Source organism: Perna viridis, chromosome 3, assembly GCF_037379345.1.
Source record: "Perna viridis isolate PV_CMFRI_1.1 ecotype Kerala chromosome 3, ASM3737934v1, whole genome shotgun sequence".
NCBI classification, from domain to species: Eukaryota; Metazoa; Mollusca; class Bivalvia; order Mytilida; family Mytilidae; genus Perna; species Perna viridis.
The window spans coordinates 46,287,737-46,302,401 of NC_142447.1; the positions used below are offsets into that span (position 1 = coordinate 46,287,737).

Below are 14,665 nucleotides of genomic sequence, written 5' to 3' on the forward strand. Positions count from 1 at the left end.
TAAAATAATTGATGGACATTAATCATGCACTACGCCTTTTAAATTTGAATAATTGGTAGTTGAAGCACACTGCTGGTTTAATATAAATAAGTTTACCATCATCCACATAAAATGCTGCAAAATAACGTAACAAAGTTTCTTAACTTCTAAAAGGAACATAAAAAAATATTTGTAAAAAAACCAACATAGGATGTGGATAAGTTCTGAATACCAATATTATTTTGTCATGCATACTATATAATTTGTATTTATATTATATGTTACTAGTACTAATGGGAGTGCATCCTTTAAAGATTGAATCAATTAAGTAGCACTCCAGCTAAGAATCATGCAAAATGTGATTCATGGGTAAAAAGCCTACATATTTTTATTTTTGATATTTTGTTTGAATTGCCATAGTAAACAGAAATTAATATTCAGTTTTTCATATAACCCGTGTTCATAAGAGAAAAAAATTATATAAATGCACTGTAAATTTCAAAATAAAGGGAGATAACTCTGTAATTGACACTCAAATACAATAGAATCTATTGGATTTTCAATGTTGATTATCTCTTGAGAGCAGGCAGATTTGAATGAATAATTACATATTTCATGGTATAGACCCATAAAACAACTTAGTTACAAAAATAAAAATATGTAGCCTTTTTTTAGGTGTATCACATTTTTCAGATTTCGGATGATTTTTACAAAGACAGCTACTTAACTTTTACACATGGTTTTGACAGTACCATCAGAACTATCATGCTATCTTAAATAAACATGAAAATCTAATTTTCTCATTCATTCTTGTTCAAATTGGTCTCCTATTTTGAATGCTTTAAATAGTAGAACTTTTGGATCAAATATAAATAAAATATGAGGCTTATAAGCCCTTTACCAAAAAGAGGGTAACAGCATGCTTGTTCGATACTAATTGTTGAATTGTTTAGAAATACCTGATGGAGTACTGATAGCCCTATTTCCCCTCAAAGCTCGTGGTGGTGTCGCCTTGTCTGATACATCCTCAGCAAACTGTAAACAAACACAACATTTATACAAGTTGCAAAACTCAACAAATACTATATCAGATTGTTGTATACCTTTTTTTATGGCTGTAGTTAAATATGTCTAGTGAAGAATTTCAATGAACTGTAATAATGAAAATACTGAATTGATTAATTTTATAGTTGTCTTTGTAAGAGTCATGCAAAATCTGAAAAATGTGCTACACCCCAAAAAAGGCTACATATAGTAGTAGGTTCTATTGTATTTGAGTGCACTCTATATAATTTTTATCTGCTATGAGCACGGGTTATATGAAAAACCAAATGTTAATTTCTGTTTACTAAAGCATTTTAAACAAAATATCAAAAATAAAAATATGTAGGCTTTCCAACCATGTATCACATTTTGCATGATTCTTAGCTGGAGTGCTACTTAAATGGTCACACAACTTGAAAGAACCATATAAATTTTGACTGTTGTGAAGTTCTCGATCCACTTTCTACCTTTTGTATCTTATAATTATTTGGTTGTCAAAAAAATTGGACAGAAAAACTTGATTGGCTGAGACAGGAGTTTACTGTAAAATTATAACTGTGGGGTACCCTTTTGTGTTGTCTTCATTGGGTTGGCTAACCCTGAAATTTAGTTTACAACAAAAACGAAATTCCCTTTGCATTTGTCAAATCCATGAAGTCAAGAATCTATTAGCTGACACTTTCCCCCAACACACAAAGTAATTCAACAGTAATTTACAAGTATGTAAATGAAATAAATAAACATAATTTGTGTTTGAGCTTGTTTCACAACATTAATTCACTATTAAATGATCTGATTATTCCTTTCATTGTGTTTTTTTTAGCTAAAAAGGCTAACAGTAAAAATTTTGAACTGTAAGAAAATTGACCAAGCATTGTGCCTACCCTAACTGCCAGCTGTGGGCTCTCTTCATCTTCTTCACCTTCACCACTGATCTTGTTTTTACCCTTCATGATAGATTTTCTCCTTGAAGCTGCCTTCTGAGAAGATGATTCAAGAGAGTCTTTTGATGGTGAGGACGACTTTGAAGCACTGTTTGGATTCTTTGATAGACTATCGTGCAGTTGCTGGGCCCTTTCAAAAGCTTTCCTAGCAGAGTTTAGGATGGCCTTAGTTGAAAGAGAATTATCTCTGAAATAGTAGTGGTCAGTCAATGAAAACAGAACTGAAGAATGGTGGAGATAGTGGATTTTGGTAGTGGTATAGTGAATTTTAAGTGGTTAGTCAGTTATTACACAAAAACAAGGAGGTTTAATGATGCAATCATGTCAACTTATAAACTTTCAAAATTCTTGTCAAAGTTTTGTATTAAAATATATATTTGATAGATAAATAAACTGTTATAACTGAGACATGTCTTGCCTGTCACACATAGTTGATGTTATTAAATATTTGCAGGAGCATATGCATTTGGAATTTGAATGTTGTGATACACTAAATGCCATTGACCTAGCATGAGAAGTTCATGAAAAACTGGCCTAATCAGAAATCATTTAAATCTTAAAAAGAAATGTCAAAGTCAAAAGACTGAGACTGCACGGCATATGCATGATACAGATCTGGAACTGTGATGTAGTGATGTTAAAGCAACTACAAGCCAAAAATGATTGACCTTGTACAAGTCATTTGGTGAATCATGTTTAACGGACCTAATCAGAAAACTAAACATTAACAAGAAAATTTCAGTCAATAGACCATGATTGCAGTGGCATGGAACTGATGCAAAACTGTGATATAGTGATGCTTATGTAACAGCATAACAAAAATGACTGACCTACCTTAGCTCAAGTGGTTAATATTACTACTACTAGTAATGACCCAGTCAGAAAAAATTAAATCTCAACACAGACCCAGATAGTGATACCTTAGTCTCACCTTTCATTGAAAATGAGACAAAAACTACGAAAAAAAATCCTTGAACTTCACCCAGTTCTTTTGTAGGAACATGTACATGTACATGTAATATATTGGTAATGAAGAAAACATACATGTAACAGTAAAATAAAAAAATGATATTAAAATCAAGATACATGTATTTAAGGTTGGCATTTCGTCATTTTAAATTTATATGATTTACTTTAGAATAATTCATGGGTGTTTAATTTGTAAAAATCAACTTCATGAATCATAAGAGAAGTTATTCTGATAATACCAGCAAGGAAAACAAAAATTGGTGAGTGACAACTCACAAGTGATACCCCTGCTTTCAATCAAGATAAAAGCAAAATAAACAAGTACTCGCTAAACAGGAAGTTACAGCAGCTTTTTTCCAAAAATGGATCCCATCATATGCCATACATAGAATAAGAATGAGTTAAAATTTCATGCTGCCGTGATGAGTAGTTGCTGAGTAAAAATGGATGAAAATTTCAACTTTAAAAAATATAAAGGAAAAAAATAAACAAAGTCTCGGTAAACAGGAAGTTGTCAATTTTTTTTGAAAATATATACCACCATATGGCATACCTACAGTGCGAATATGTTAAAATACTAAGCCACAGTAATGAGTAGTTGCTGAGAAAACTGACAGAAAAAATTGTTACGGATGAAAACAAGGAGGCATGGACAAGGGTTTCACTCCTTTGGAGTGGAGGAATATACTAAATGCATCAAGGAAAAACTTCACAGATTAAAAAAAACAACTACTACATAGATTTTTGCTCAAGTTATTACAATCAAAACACATTCTATACTATCTACTTGAAAGGAAAACTTTGACAGTAGTGGAAAGGAACTTTACCTTGCAGGTGTCCTGACTGGGGTTGGTCCCTGGACCTGGATAGTAGGTGGTCCCAACTGTTCCCCTCCTAGCCTAATTCCCTGTTCAGGACTGCCTACTCCCTTAGCTGGTGTTCTTGTATGTGGTGATTCATTGCCTTGTGCTGATCCCTGAGAATTTGGTGACCTAATTGCAGCATGTAGTGAACTAGGCTTTGAAGTGGCTGGTGTACCAGTTCTTGAAGCAGGAGTGCCAGGCTGAGATGGACCCTGAATTAATAAAATTTTCACTATACTAACTTAGCCCATTACATGTAATTTTGATCATTATTAATTAGCCTTTAATTTAGTAAGCACTTACAATAGCTAAAAAATTTCTCAAATCTTAGGATGCAGATGCAGGTATATCTGATTGGTTAAGGTAAGAGTAGTTTCAAGATGTACAAACAAGTTCCAGCTTGGCATAATTTTGTTTCATAGAACAGCCAAACCTTTCTTCAATATGTTCAAACTACATCTTCTCCTCTGTTAAAATATTAAAACCTCAATGTCACACCTGAACGATTGTAGACACTGTGTTCCTTGGTCTTTCCAACTCTTCTTCCTGCTCTTCAAACTTCCTCAGGTCAAATTCTATCTCATTTGCCAACTGTCTATCTGCTGCTAATATCTCTGTGAAGACAACACACTGAATATAGCAGAAGTTAAACTTGTTCATTATATAGGGATAGTAGTGAATTATCCAATGTTCCCTGGTGAAAAATTTCCATAATCCACACTGTAAACTAAATTCAATAAAAGAATGGTGTTTCAATGTCCCCCGCGAAAAAAACAAAAGTGAGGAAAACCTTAAATTCACTGAAATTTTTTAAGTCCAAGGGCCATAACTTCCATAAAAATTGATCAACCCTAACCAAAGTCGAACTTAATCTGTAACTCTCCATAATAAGGCCACATACCAAAAACAAACTTATTTGGTAAAAGCATAACAATAAAAAAAAGTGCCGAAAACGTGGACGGACAGATGCCCAGCATTCCCATGTCCCCTTGCGGGGGACAATAATTTCACTATCAGACTTTCTCATGCCAAAATGTTACAACAGGAACATCAATCTGCTAATTACAAAATTTAAAATTTATGTTGAAAATAGCAACAAGTTGTGAAGAAAATCAATGTAATAAATAGGACAATCATATTGGTTATCATGAATAACCAAAATATAACTACTTGTGCAAAGAACACTCGGAGATTTAACTTGTGTGTGGAACACTTGTTAAACCTAGGCGTTCTTCGGCACTCATGATCATGTTTTGGACATTCATCCTTTCTAGTTAAGTAACCTATTAATTATGTATGCCAATCAACAATACAAAAAGAAGTAAATCCCTAGCTGCAAGAACCTATTAAAATATAAACACAATTAGAATTCATACAATAAAATCAATATTAAGAGTTAATAGAGATTTAGAGCATTTAAAGACATTTTGCAGAAGAAATATTGGATACTACCTAAAAGAATCTGATGTTTTGAAAGTTGTTAAGCATAATCAGGAAAAAATACCTTGAACTTCGTTTTTATAATCTTTCATCAGTTCTCTTAGATACATCATTAAATCTTTAAGTACTGGGGACCTATGCTGCTCAAGCTGAAATCAGATGCATAAAAAAATGTTAAATGTTACTGAATAAAAACAACCCAACAAGCAATTTTTTTTTTTTTTTTCCCTTGGTTTTTTTTTTTTAAAAAGTTTATGTAGTTGTAACTAATTACATTACTTAACCCCCTCGGAAAAAACAAGAAAATAATCGTATATAGGATGTCCAAACAACATGTGACAGATGTAACCTTAAGAGGGCAAGTTATAAGCCACAGATGCCATATTGTAAGTAGGTGGCGTTCTAGGTCCTAGTAGACTTGTGGTGACCTGTGTGTAGGCCATATTGTCCCATAATTTAAACTTCCCTTTTTGCACCACATAATTTGTACAAAAGATCACTTCCTGTCAGACTGAAATTAGATTCTCAGTGATTCTAGAGTCACTTCCCGTCAGACTGAAATCTGACCCTCAGTGATTGTAAGGTCACTTTCTGTCAGACTGAAATCTGACCCTCAGTGATTCTATGGTTAATTCCTGTCAGACTGAAATCTGACCCTCACTGATTGTAAGATCACTTCCTGTCAGACTGAAATCAGACCCTCAGTGATTGTAAGGTCACTTCCTGTCAGACTGAAATCAGACATTCAGTGATTCTATGGTCACTTCCTGTCAGACTAAAATCAGACCCTCAGTGATTCTATGGTCATAGGTTGTAGATAAACATTATGAGGACTTCATATATAGATTTAAAGAACATTAACAAAGTTAGAACTCACCATATGTTTCAGGGATACAACAATAGGTACAATATTCTCTATAACATTTTTCTTGACAACCTGAAACATGGCAACAATATCAAAATCAAAATAGTTTTTTTTTCTTTTATGTTCTTTTTATTATCATAATGTTGAATTGAAATTCTGGTGGGACTAGTTTTATAAACAAAAATATATTTAGATATGAAGTGTTTACATGTAAATGCAGCGAAACTTTTTCACTGCAAAAATTCTATTTGGATTGATGATGAGAACTTGAAAAAAAATTAGCATTACATTTTAACAAAAGTCTTTTTCTAAAAAAAAATTCTCAGCCTCTAAAACAAAAAAAAAAAAAAACATGTAGAAAAAACAGATTTACAAACCTTTTCAGTAAAATAACACAACTTTTTATACACATAAGAAATGTATCTACCTGTGTGATAAGAGTTTTCTTGGCAGCAGCTATAACCACAGCAGCTCTCTCCTCCTCATCTCCTGCTATCTCTTCCTGAGGTCTGGCTTTCAGTGAGGATAGTTTTATTTCCTAAAATTATAAATTCTCTATGATAAAAAATGATAACAAAATATGTTACATTGTATAATTAAATTATCATTATGTATATGTATTACTCAAATAAACAATACAGTTTTAGCTATTATTAAGTAACAAACATCAAGTAATAGAAACAAGAGGAAAAGATCATCTCTAAAGCCAACATTTTTTTCTTGTATATTCTGTACATCTGTGTAAACTGCAGGTCCCTTCTTGGCAATGAAGATTGGTGAAAAAGTTTAGTATACTAGCCCTTCCCCCATTTATTTTCTGGTTAAGTCAAGCTAATATTTTATTTTCCTGGGATAAATGACTCAATCACAACCTGCATATATGTAAGTGTCCCCTACTGTTTGAAATCTGAAGTCTTGAATACACACCCATACGATATAAGAATAATAATACTGCAAAGGTCAGTATATTTAAAAAAAAAAAAACAAACACATCATCATGTAACACATACACTGCATATAGATCCTGGCAGAACATCTTGACTTGATAATAATAATGCAAGAAATGTTTTAACCTTACCAATTCAAAAAGTAAAGAAGAATGTCAATAAGTAAAAAAAAACCTGTACAAAACTGCTCCAACTGCAACATAATAGTTTCTGAATAGTGTCGATATCAATGATTAATATTTACCTTACTACTAAGAATGGCCAAAGTATCTCTGAGAAGTGCACTGCTGTCTTCATTCAGTGGGATAATGTTATCTACAACTCCTCCAAGTACCTGGTATAATAAAGCAAAAAACTACTTAACTTTGTTCTAATTAATCCAAGGGGTATAATTCTTTATTTCACAACTACTCTCTGAAGATAGATGTACACATTGTAGGTTTTACTTTTGAAGTTAGATTGTAGCTATAAGAAATTTTGATGAGTAAATTTCATACTTACTTTTTATTTTACATACAGGAAGTTTAGGTTTTTTTCGTAATGCATCACACAGCAACTACAATTTACGTTGTTTTATGCACACACATAAATTCAATGTACAGTTTACCATTACACTTACGTTGTTTTATGCACACATATAAATTCAATGTACAGTTTACCATTACACTTGCGTTGTTTTATGCACACATATAAATTCAATGTACAGTTTACCATTACACTTAAAGTTCTAAATAGCATTATTCAGTTTTTGATCATGATCACCTTCATAAATTGACCAAAATGAAATGCACTTCATTATTAAAACTACTGATTTGTTTTCAGAAGCGTACCTCTTGAGCCATTTTTGCAGTCATCTGAAATCTTTGTTCATCTGTCATATATTCCAGCATGAACAGGTACAGCTTCAATCTCTTTCTGTTAACAAGAAAAGGGCACTTAATTCAGACACATCAAGTTGAAGTTTACAATAATATCATTTCAGGCAAAGATTTCTAAAAAAAGACAAAAACAAAAACTGTAATAACTCATGATTCAATGACTTACACCATGTTTCAAGGTAAATCTGACGTAATTCTAAATAGTAAAAACAGGTACGTAACTTAATACTAGGTGAATGGTGAGTGATGTGGAAATAAACAGCATTCTTACCGTAAAAAGGTAAAATGAAAGGTTTAACTAACAAATTTTACCCTGCATTATGGTTTCCTTTCAGACAGAACATCTTCTTTTCCTTCTCATTTTGTGGGAACTTGTTAAATGCTAAAAACAAATATCAATATCAAACAAACTATAATTATAGTTCCTTAGTAATCTCACAAGAGGTTAACAGTATTAAATCTTAAAATCAAAATATAGTTAAAAGTGTACTAACAATACAGCTCAGCAACCATACATGTGCTGTGTTATGTTGCAAAATGTTGAATGCCATTCAAAACTAGAAAAACAACTGTGTGCAAAGCTCATTTGGTGAACAACACACTGCTCCATAGAAGAAACCCCATGAGTAATTTAAGGCATTCAGGTAAAAAAAAAAAAAAAAAAAATGGCATCATGTGATAAAGAATTTGTTAATGTTCCATCAAATTCCATTCATCAGTTTAGGAGGAGTTGTGGATTACCTGGAAACCTCTAAAGTCATTTGATGAAAAAACAGAATAGGAAATGCACAATGAAAGATTTTGTGAAAGTTTTATCAAATTCCAATAAGCGGTTTCAGAGGAGTTGCAGATTAGAAAATAGTCCCCTCCTTTGTTGACCAATGACCAAGTTCATGTTTTGCATCAGGAAACCCCAAAAGTCAATCAAGTGAAAAAAAAAACCAAATAACAGGTGCACAATGGTGTCATGTAACAAAGAATCTGTGACAGTTTCATCAAATCCCATTTAGCAGTTTCAGAGGAGTTGTTGATTAGAACTCTCGACGAATGAATGGACCAACACCATGATCATTATGTACCTCACACTTTGTAAGCTTGAAAAGCAGGGGGTCTAATTAAAATAAAGACTTACCAGATCATGGGTGACATTAAGTTAAAGTGTAATTCTTCTTCTGGATTTCCTGTTGAGTTACTATTTATGCAAACTATACATTTCTGAGTATACATGTACTTACTAGCATGGTCTTCATAAGCATTAAAATGGAAGATACATTCTTGAAAATGTTGGAAGAACATTGTTGGGTGTCTCTGCATTAAAAGGTGTACCAAACAGAACTCAGCTGCAAGAATAAAACTGACATTAGACCATTCAAATTTATTTTTTTTATTTAAAAAAACACTGAGATGATTCTTTCATTATTTAATTGAATCATTACCACTTTGGCACCTGTTAGAAGGAATTGATACCTTGCTTTATTTTGATATTTTTCAAAGTTTTAAATTTGTCAGTGTTTTGTTTTCTGGTGGATTGTGTTAGACTGTTTTAAAAATACGTTTCAAGGCTAAAGTCAAATATTGAACATTTGAAAAAAAAGATTAAAAGAGAGTTTTGAAAAATACAAACCAAAATCAGCTATTTCTTTGTTTGTATCCAACAGTGTCATGATGAAACGAAAAAACAAAACTCCCTTCCACTTCAAGAAGTCTTCCTGTGGTTTGTAAAATGAAAAAAAAATATAAATAAATAAAATAAAATCATTATTAATAACTATTAAAAAAATAATGACATTATAAGGATGGTTTAATTCTTAAATTAACAAATTAAACCTTATTTAACAAGAGTTAATTCCCTTAAAGAAGAGAAATAGTGTATTTTTCATTATTACATGCAACTTGCACTAAACAGCAGCACAAAAATTCATGACATACCTGTCTTTCTTGGTGGTTTAGTCACACTACTTAAAAACTTTAAATCAGAAACTGAAATGAAGGAACTACCAAAATCCGTCCATTTTTTTTTTTTTTGATTTCTTGTAAAACATGTGGAAAGACAATGTTATACTATCTGTCAGGATCAAGCAAATAAAATATAAAAGAAAATACTAGAAATTACTGATAGTAATTGTTTCCTGACCATCTCTCAGACATACCTGAAGTAACCTTTTAATTGATGTCAATTTCTGTTTCCAGACCAGTAGAGACTCATCTTTCAGACATATCTGAAATTACCTTGTAATTGATGTCAATGTCTGTTTCCTGACCAGTGGAGACTCATGTTTCAGACATACCTGAAGTAACCTTGTAATTAATGTCAGTGTCTGTTTCCTGACCAGTGGAGACTCATCTTTCAGGCATACCTGAAGTAACCTTGTAATTAATGTCAGTGTCTGTTTCCTGACCAGTGGAGACTCATGTTTCAGACATACCTGAAGTAATCTTGTAATTAATGTCAGTGTCTGTTTCCTGACCAGTGGAGACTCATCTTTCAGACATGCAGCTATGTTAGAAACATATCTGTCAGCTGTTGTTGTATATCTGTAATTAAGAATGAAGATTCTTTTTGTAATTAATCCATCAAACATATTTATAATACGAATGTATTAAAATCATACTTTGGCCTGCATTCAACAAACAAGCTGGTTATCTCTATCAAGAGCTCTGACAGATCTTATCATTTAATGGAAATGTATGTTTCTGATTTTTCAAGTGTTAGCTTACAGAAGGAACATCCAGCAGGAAGGCATATCATGCTTATCAGTTAAGTCATTCTAATTCATAAATAATCAAGGAAATATCATTCTATATTCTGTATACCAACCTTGTGTGAGAAGCGAGGACTGTCAAAGGACAGCAAAACGAAAGAAAAGTATAGCAACATACACCTTACTTGAATTAACCAATCACTATGAACACCTTGACCTCTGAGAAGGGAACTAACCTAACACACAGATCACACATTATGATGACAACATTATTCCTAATGGTAGGATCTTTACAGGTCTCTAGTTCTCTGGCCAAAGCTGCTACACATTTCTTTGCCAGGTCTGGGTTCTGTAAACAGAGCTTACCTGCAAATCCAGATGATGTTTTAAGTATTTAGTGCAATAGAATACTACATACATTACCCTGGTACTCAAGTTTCAATAATTCTATTTAATCATAAATTGTTTACATGGTTTTAAGCCTGTTCTAGTTTTATGAGACCTATTAATTAATGAAAAAAAAACCCCAAAACAAACAAACACATTTAACACTATTGATACCAACAATGTGTGAATTGTAACAGTGTACCATCATACATATATCTATAACCAAAAACCTGAGTATCAAAAAACATGTATGGCATTATATTTTTTATGATACATGTACCAATAAGTTTTCACATTTTCCTTTTTCCTTTATTTTAGTCTTTCTAGAAATGTTCCATACAGTATACAAATGATTTTATCCTACCTCAAGAAAAAATGTCAATGAAACTTCTTCAAAAGACTGCACTTAGTTACACACATGTATTTAATTTTGATGAAATAAAATCAAGCTAAAAAGAAATTGACAACTCATTTTGATGCTGACCTAATGCAATAAAGGCAAATGCTCTGATCCTATTTGACATCTTTGAACCTTGGAATTGTGAGAAAGCCTGTGTCAGCTGTATCTGTGAGAAGCCTTGGGTCTGCTGTGAGAATCGAGTCTTCTCTGTCTGTTCCTCATTAGAGCCTGTAGACCCTGTAGATGTTCTTGCTGAAGCACGGCTTGAGGCCCGGGTTGTTTTCTCTGTCTGATTAGCACCATCTGTACTATTTACTGAAATAATAGTGTAACATGGCTGAATTCAGTAAATTAACATTTATTAAAGCACCATTATTCAATTCAATACAACATAGGCTTAAAAATACAAATATCAATAGCAAACAAACAGCAAAGCATGAGGGTTAGTAGTATTTCTTTATTTCTTTAACAACCCAAGATAATTACTCTTATTTGAAATAAAATTGGCATTCATATGCATTGTTTTGTGCTCAGCTAAAGATTGGTCATTATACCACATAACCTCATCAGAATCTCGATGGGATCTTCATTTAACTAGTAATAAATGGCTAATAACTGATTGCAAATAAAGATTCTTCATTTCATTATCATTTCTGGGCCAAATCCTTTAATACCTTGTGAATTCAGTGGAGCAGATATACATGGTGCAGCAATCATACTCTGTACAATGAGGAAGATACGTTTTGGCGTCTTAGCAGGGCAAATCTGAGCTATTTCTCCTAGGGTGAACAAATGTCTTACAACCATATCTTCATCAATAGGGCCAGCCCCTGTAAAACAGAGAATAATTGTTATTTACTTACTTAGGGGGAAAAAATCAAGCATTGAAAGCAGCAAAAATAATGTTTCATACAAAGTGGAAACAGTCTCACGTTTTTATTAGATGATCATCTTATTTCAAGTTTCTTAATAATTAAATTATGATAAGCAAGATACATTTATACTAAAATATCATTTTCTACAACATACATTTAGATATGTCAGAAAAAAAAAATCACTTTTAGCCCACTAAAAGATATCCCAGCTTTCTACCGCATTAACCCATTTAGATATGTAAGAAATGTGCTTGCAGAAAAAAATCACTTTTAGCTCACTAAAAGATATCCCAGCTTTCCACCCCATTAACCCTTTGGTCAAAATATCAACAAAGTTGTCAAACAGGAAGTTGATGAAACTTCCATCAAATTCCTCAATACGACATACATATATATAAACCTCCTGTCAAAGTATCAAGTAGCTGTGTTAAGTAATTGCAATTACAAAAAAAAAAATTTCGATAGACATAAATGAACAGATGGACATAATGATCACTATATATCTCCTGCAGAGCAGGGATATAACATAATGTACTGATTCACCAACCATCTTCTAGAATGACATGAGATAAGTAGTCATCACATGCTTTCAGTAGGTCTACACACCAAGCATCCTTCTCTGATTTCTTTTTGGTAGCCTCTGCTTTGGCTTCACAAAGCTGAAATTTTTTTTAAACAAAATGCTTTATCACAAACTATTTTTAATCATTTATTTTAAGTTGAAAATATTGTTTTACTATCTTTAAACTGTTTTTTTTTTTTTTTTATCTTCCATCTTGACTGTCCTTGTCTTTATATTCTTGAATGTGTATTTGTCCACAGATTTACCACCTTTGATATTCCACCATTTTCATCAGCACTTCACTACTTTCAATTTACATTTCTTATATATGCATTGTGCTTATAAGAAATCTGTGAGTGATGTCTCACTATTGATACCCCACTTTCAATCACAATATAAAGAAAATAAACTGTACTTGGTCAACAGGAATTTGCAGTGTTATTTTTCAAAAAATGGATCCCATCAAATGGCATACCTAAAGGAAGAATGTGTTAAAAAAATGTTACGTACATAAACATGGAAAAGGGTAAAACAGTATACCTCCTCTCCTTCGGAGCAAGGGTATAATAAATAATCAACAAAAAATGTAACTGGTTGTTAGGCACCCATTCTTTTATGATGTTTTGAATTCTTCTTAATTACAATGTATATGTACATATAGGGGATCTCTGATCAATGTATAAGAAAGTAACTTTACCTTAGACAATGTATCGATGGTGATAGAAATCAGTTCAGGTGGTGAATTGAATTGAAGCAGTCTGTTTTTCAAGTAATCTGTAATGCATACATGTACATGACACAGCATAAATCTAAGATAAGGTTCAAATGACCATGTCACAATCACAAAAACAGCTAAATACAGTTAAAAAATATTCAACCGCTTAATTATATGGTAGTTTGCAAACCATGCAGTTTAATGGAATGAAATTACAACAACATAAACTCATACAAACCCCTTCTTGTTGTTATTTTATTAAACAGTCTTAAATGTAGCTATTTTTCATCAAATTGTGTTAATTTAACATCTGAAAAATTTACACCACCTGATTTTTTTAAAGGCATGTTTCACACATAGCCCCTGTCAAAAGTGAAGTATTCTAGAAATACTTTTATATTTGTAAGAAATAGATGGACAACTTACTGATCAGTACATCTCTTTTCTCGTCAGGAAAGAACTTGGCCGAACATCCCATAACTGACAGTACTCGCTGCAGAGTCTCGTATTCTGATACTGAAACAGAAAATACCGAGCAGTGGTATAATATGTCCTGAGAGCTAAAACTCTTATGAACTGAATGTTAAAGCATAAGCAAACAAATATTTTGTACATGTAAGATTTCAAGTATTAGAAACATGGATAATTTATAAAAATTGTACTATATCTAAAGGCAGAAATAAAAAAAACTAATAGATCTGCGGCAGATAACATTATGTGCACACTAAATTAACTTCAACTTACACATAAGGCAAAATTATTTATTAATTTTCAAAAAAAATCACATAACAGATGCACTTTAGACTACAGCAGTGGTAAAAAAGTGATAAACATATGACCAACGTCATAGACTGTGCCTATTCAACAATATGAAGACACTAGTAATATTAGAATCGTAAAAAAATCACAGAAACTCCATATTATCATTGTTTTACCACGGGCTGGCCATTGATGTCATAATTTAACCCCTCGCTATTGCTTGGGGTAAAAAAATGCAACATTAATAGTCAGCCTGTGGTAAAACAATGATAAAATGGAGTTTTTGTGATTTATTTCTAAAATATACCTATCCTGCTTTTTTTTTTTTTTTTTAGA

At 32.3% G+C, this 14,665-nt stretch overlaps 1 protein-coding gene across 5 annotated transcripts in view; it reads right to left on the reverse strand.

Moving 5' to 3' along the window:
• Window positions 1–14,665, reverse strand: part of LOC148622505 (condensin-2 complex subunit D3-L-like) — a 50,751-nt gene that overhangs the window by 4,841 nt on the left and 31,245 nt on the right. For 3 of the 5 annotated variants that reach the window (XM_088572514.1, XM_088572512.1, XM_088572511.1), the window contains 20 exons: window positions 13,997–14,086; window positions 13,553–13,629; window positions 12,841–12,952; window positions 12,093–12,248; window positions 11,503–11,733; window positions 10,868–10,997; window positions 10,356–10,464; window positions 9,554–9,638; window positions 9,165–9,269; window positions 8,242–8,311; window positions 7,882–7,966; window positions 7,296–7,385; window positions 6,532–6,642; window positions 6,117–6,176; window positions 5,304–5,388; window positions 4,298–4,413; window positions 3,764–4,011; window positions 1,908–2,154; window positions 939–1,014; window positions 97–114 (listed from right to left, as the gene is read on the reverse strand). In XM_088572514.1, coding sequence (XP_088428640.1) covers window positions 97–114; window positions 939–1,014; window positions 1,908–2,154; window positions 3,764–4,011; window positions 4,298–4,413; window positions 5,304–5,388; window positions 6,117–6,176; window positions 6,532–6,642; window positions 7,296–7,385; window positions 7,882–7,966; window positions 8,242–8,311; window positions 9,165–9,269; window positions 9,554–9,638; window positions 10,356–10,464; window positions 10,868–10,997; window positions 11,503–11,733; window positions 12,093–12,248; window positions 12,841–12,952; window positions 13,553–13,629; window positions 13,997–14,086 — 2,301 coding nt within the window. The remainder of the gene's footprint in view (window positions 1–96; window positions 115–938; window positions 1,015–1,907; window positions 2,155–3,763; window positions 4,012–4,297; window positions 4,414–5,303; window positions 5,389–6,116; window positions 6,177–6,531; window positions 6,643–7,295; window positions 7,386–7,881; window positions 7,967–8,241; window positions 8,312–9,164; window positions 9,270–9,553; window positions 9,639–10,355; window positions 10,465–10,867; window positions 10,998–11,502; window positions 11,734–12,092; window positions 12,249–12,840; window positions 12,953–13,552; window positions 13,630–13,996; window positions 14,087–14,665) is intronic. The other 2 variants (XM_088572515.1, XM_088572513.1) reach the window with 1 other exon arrangement.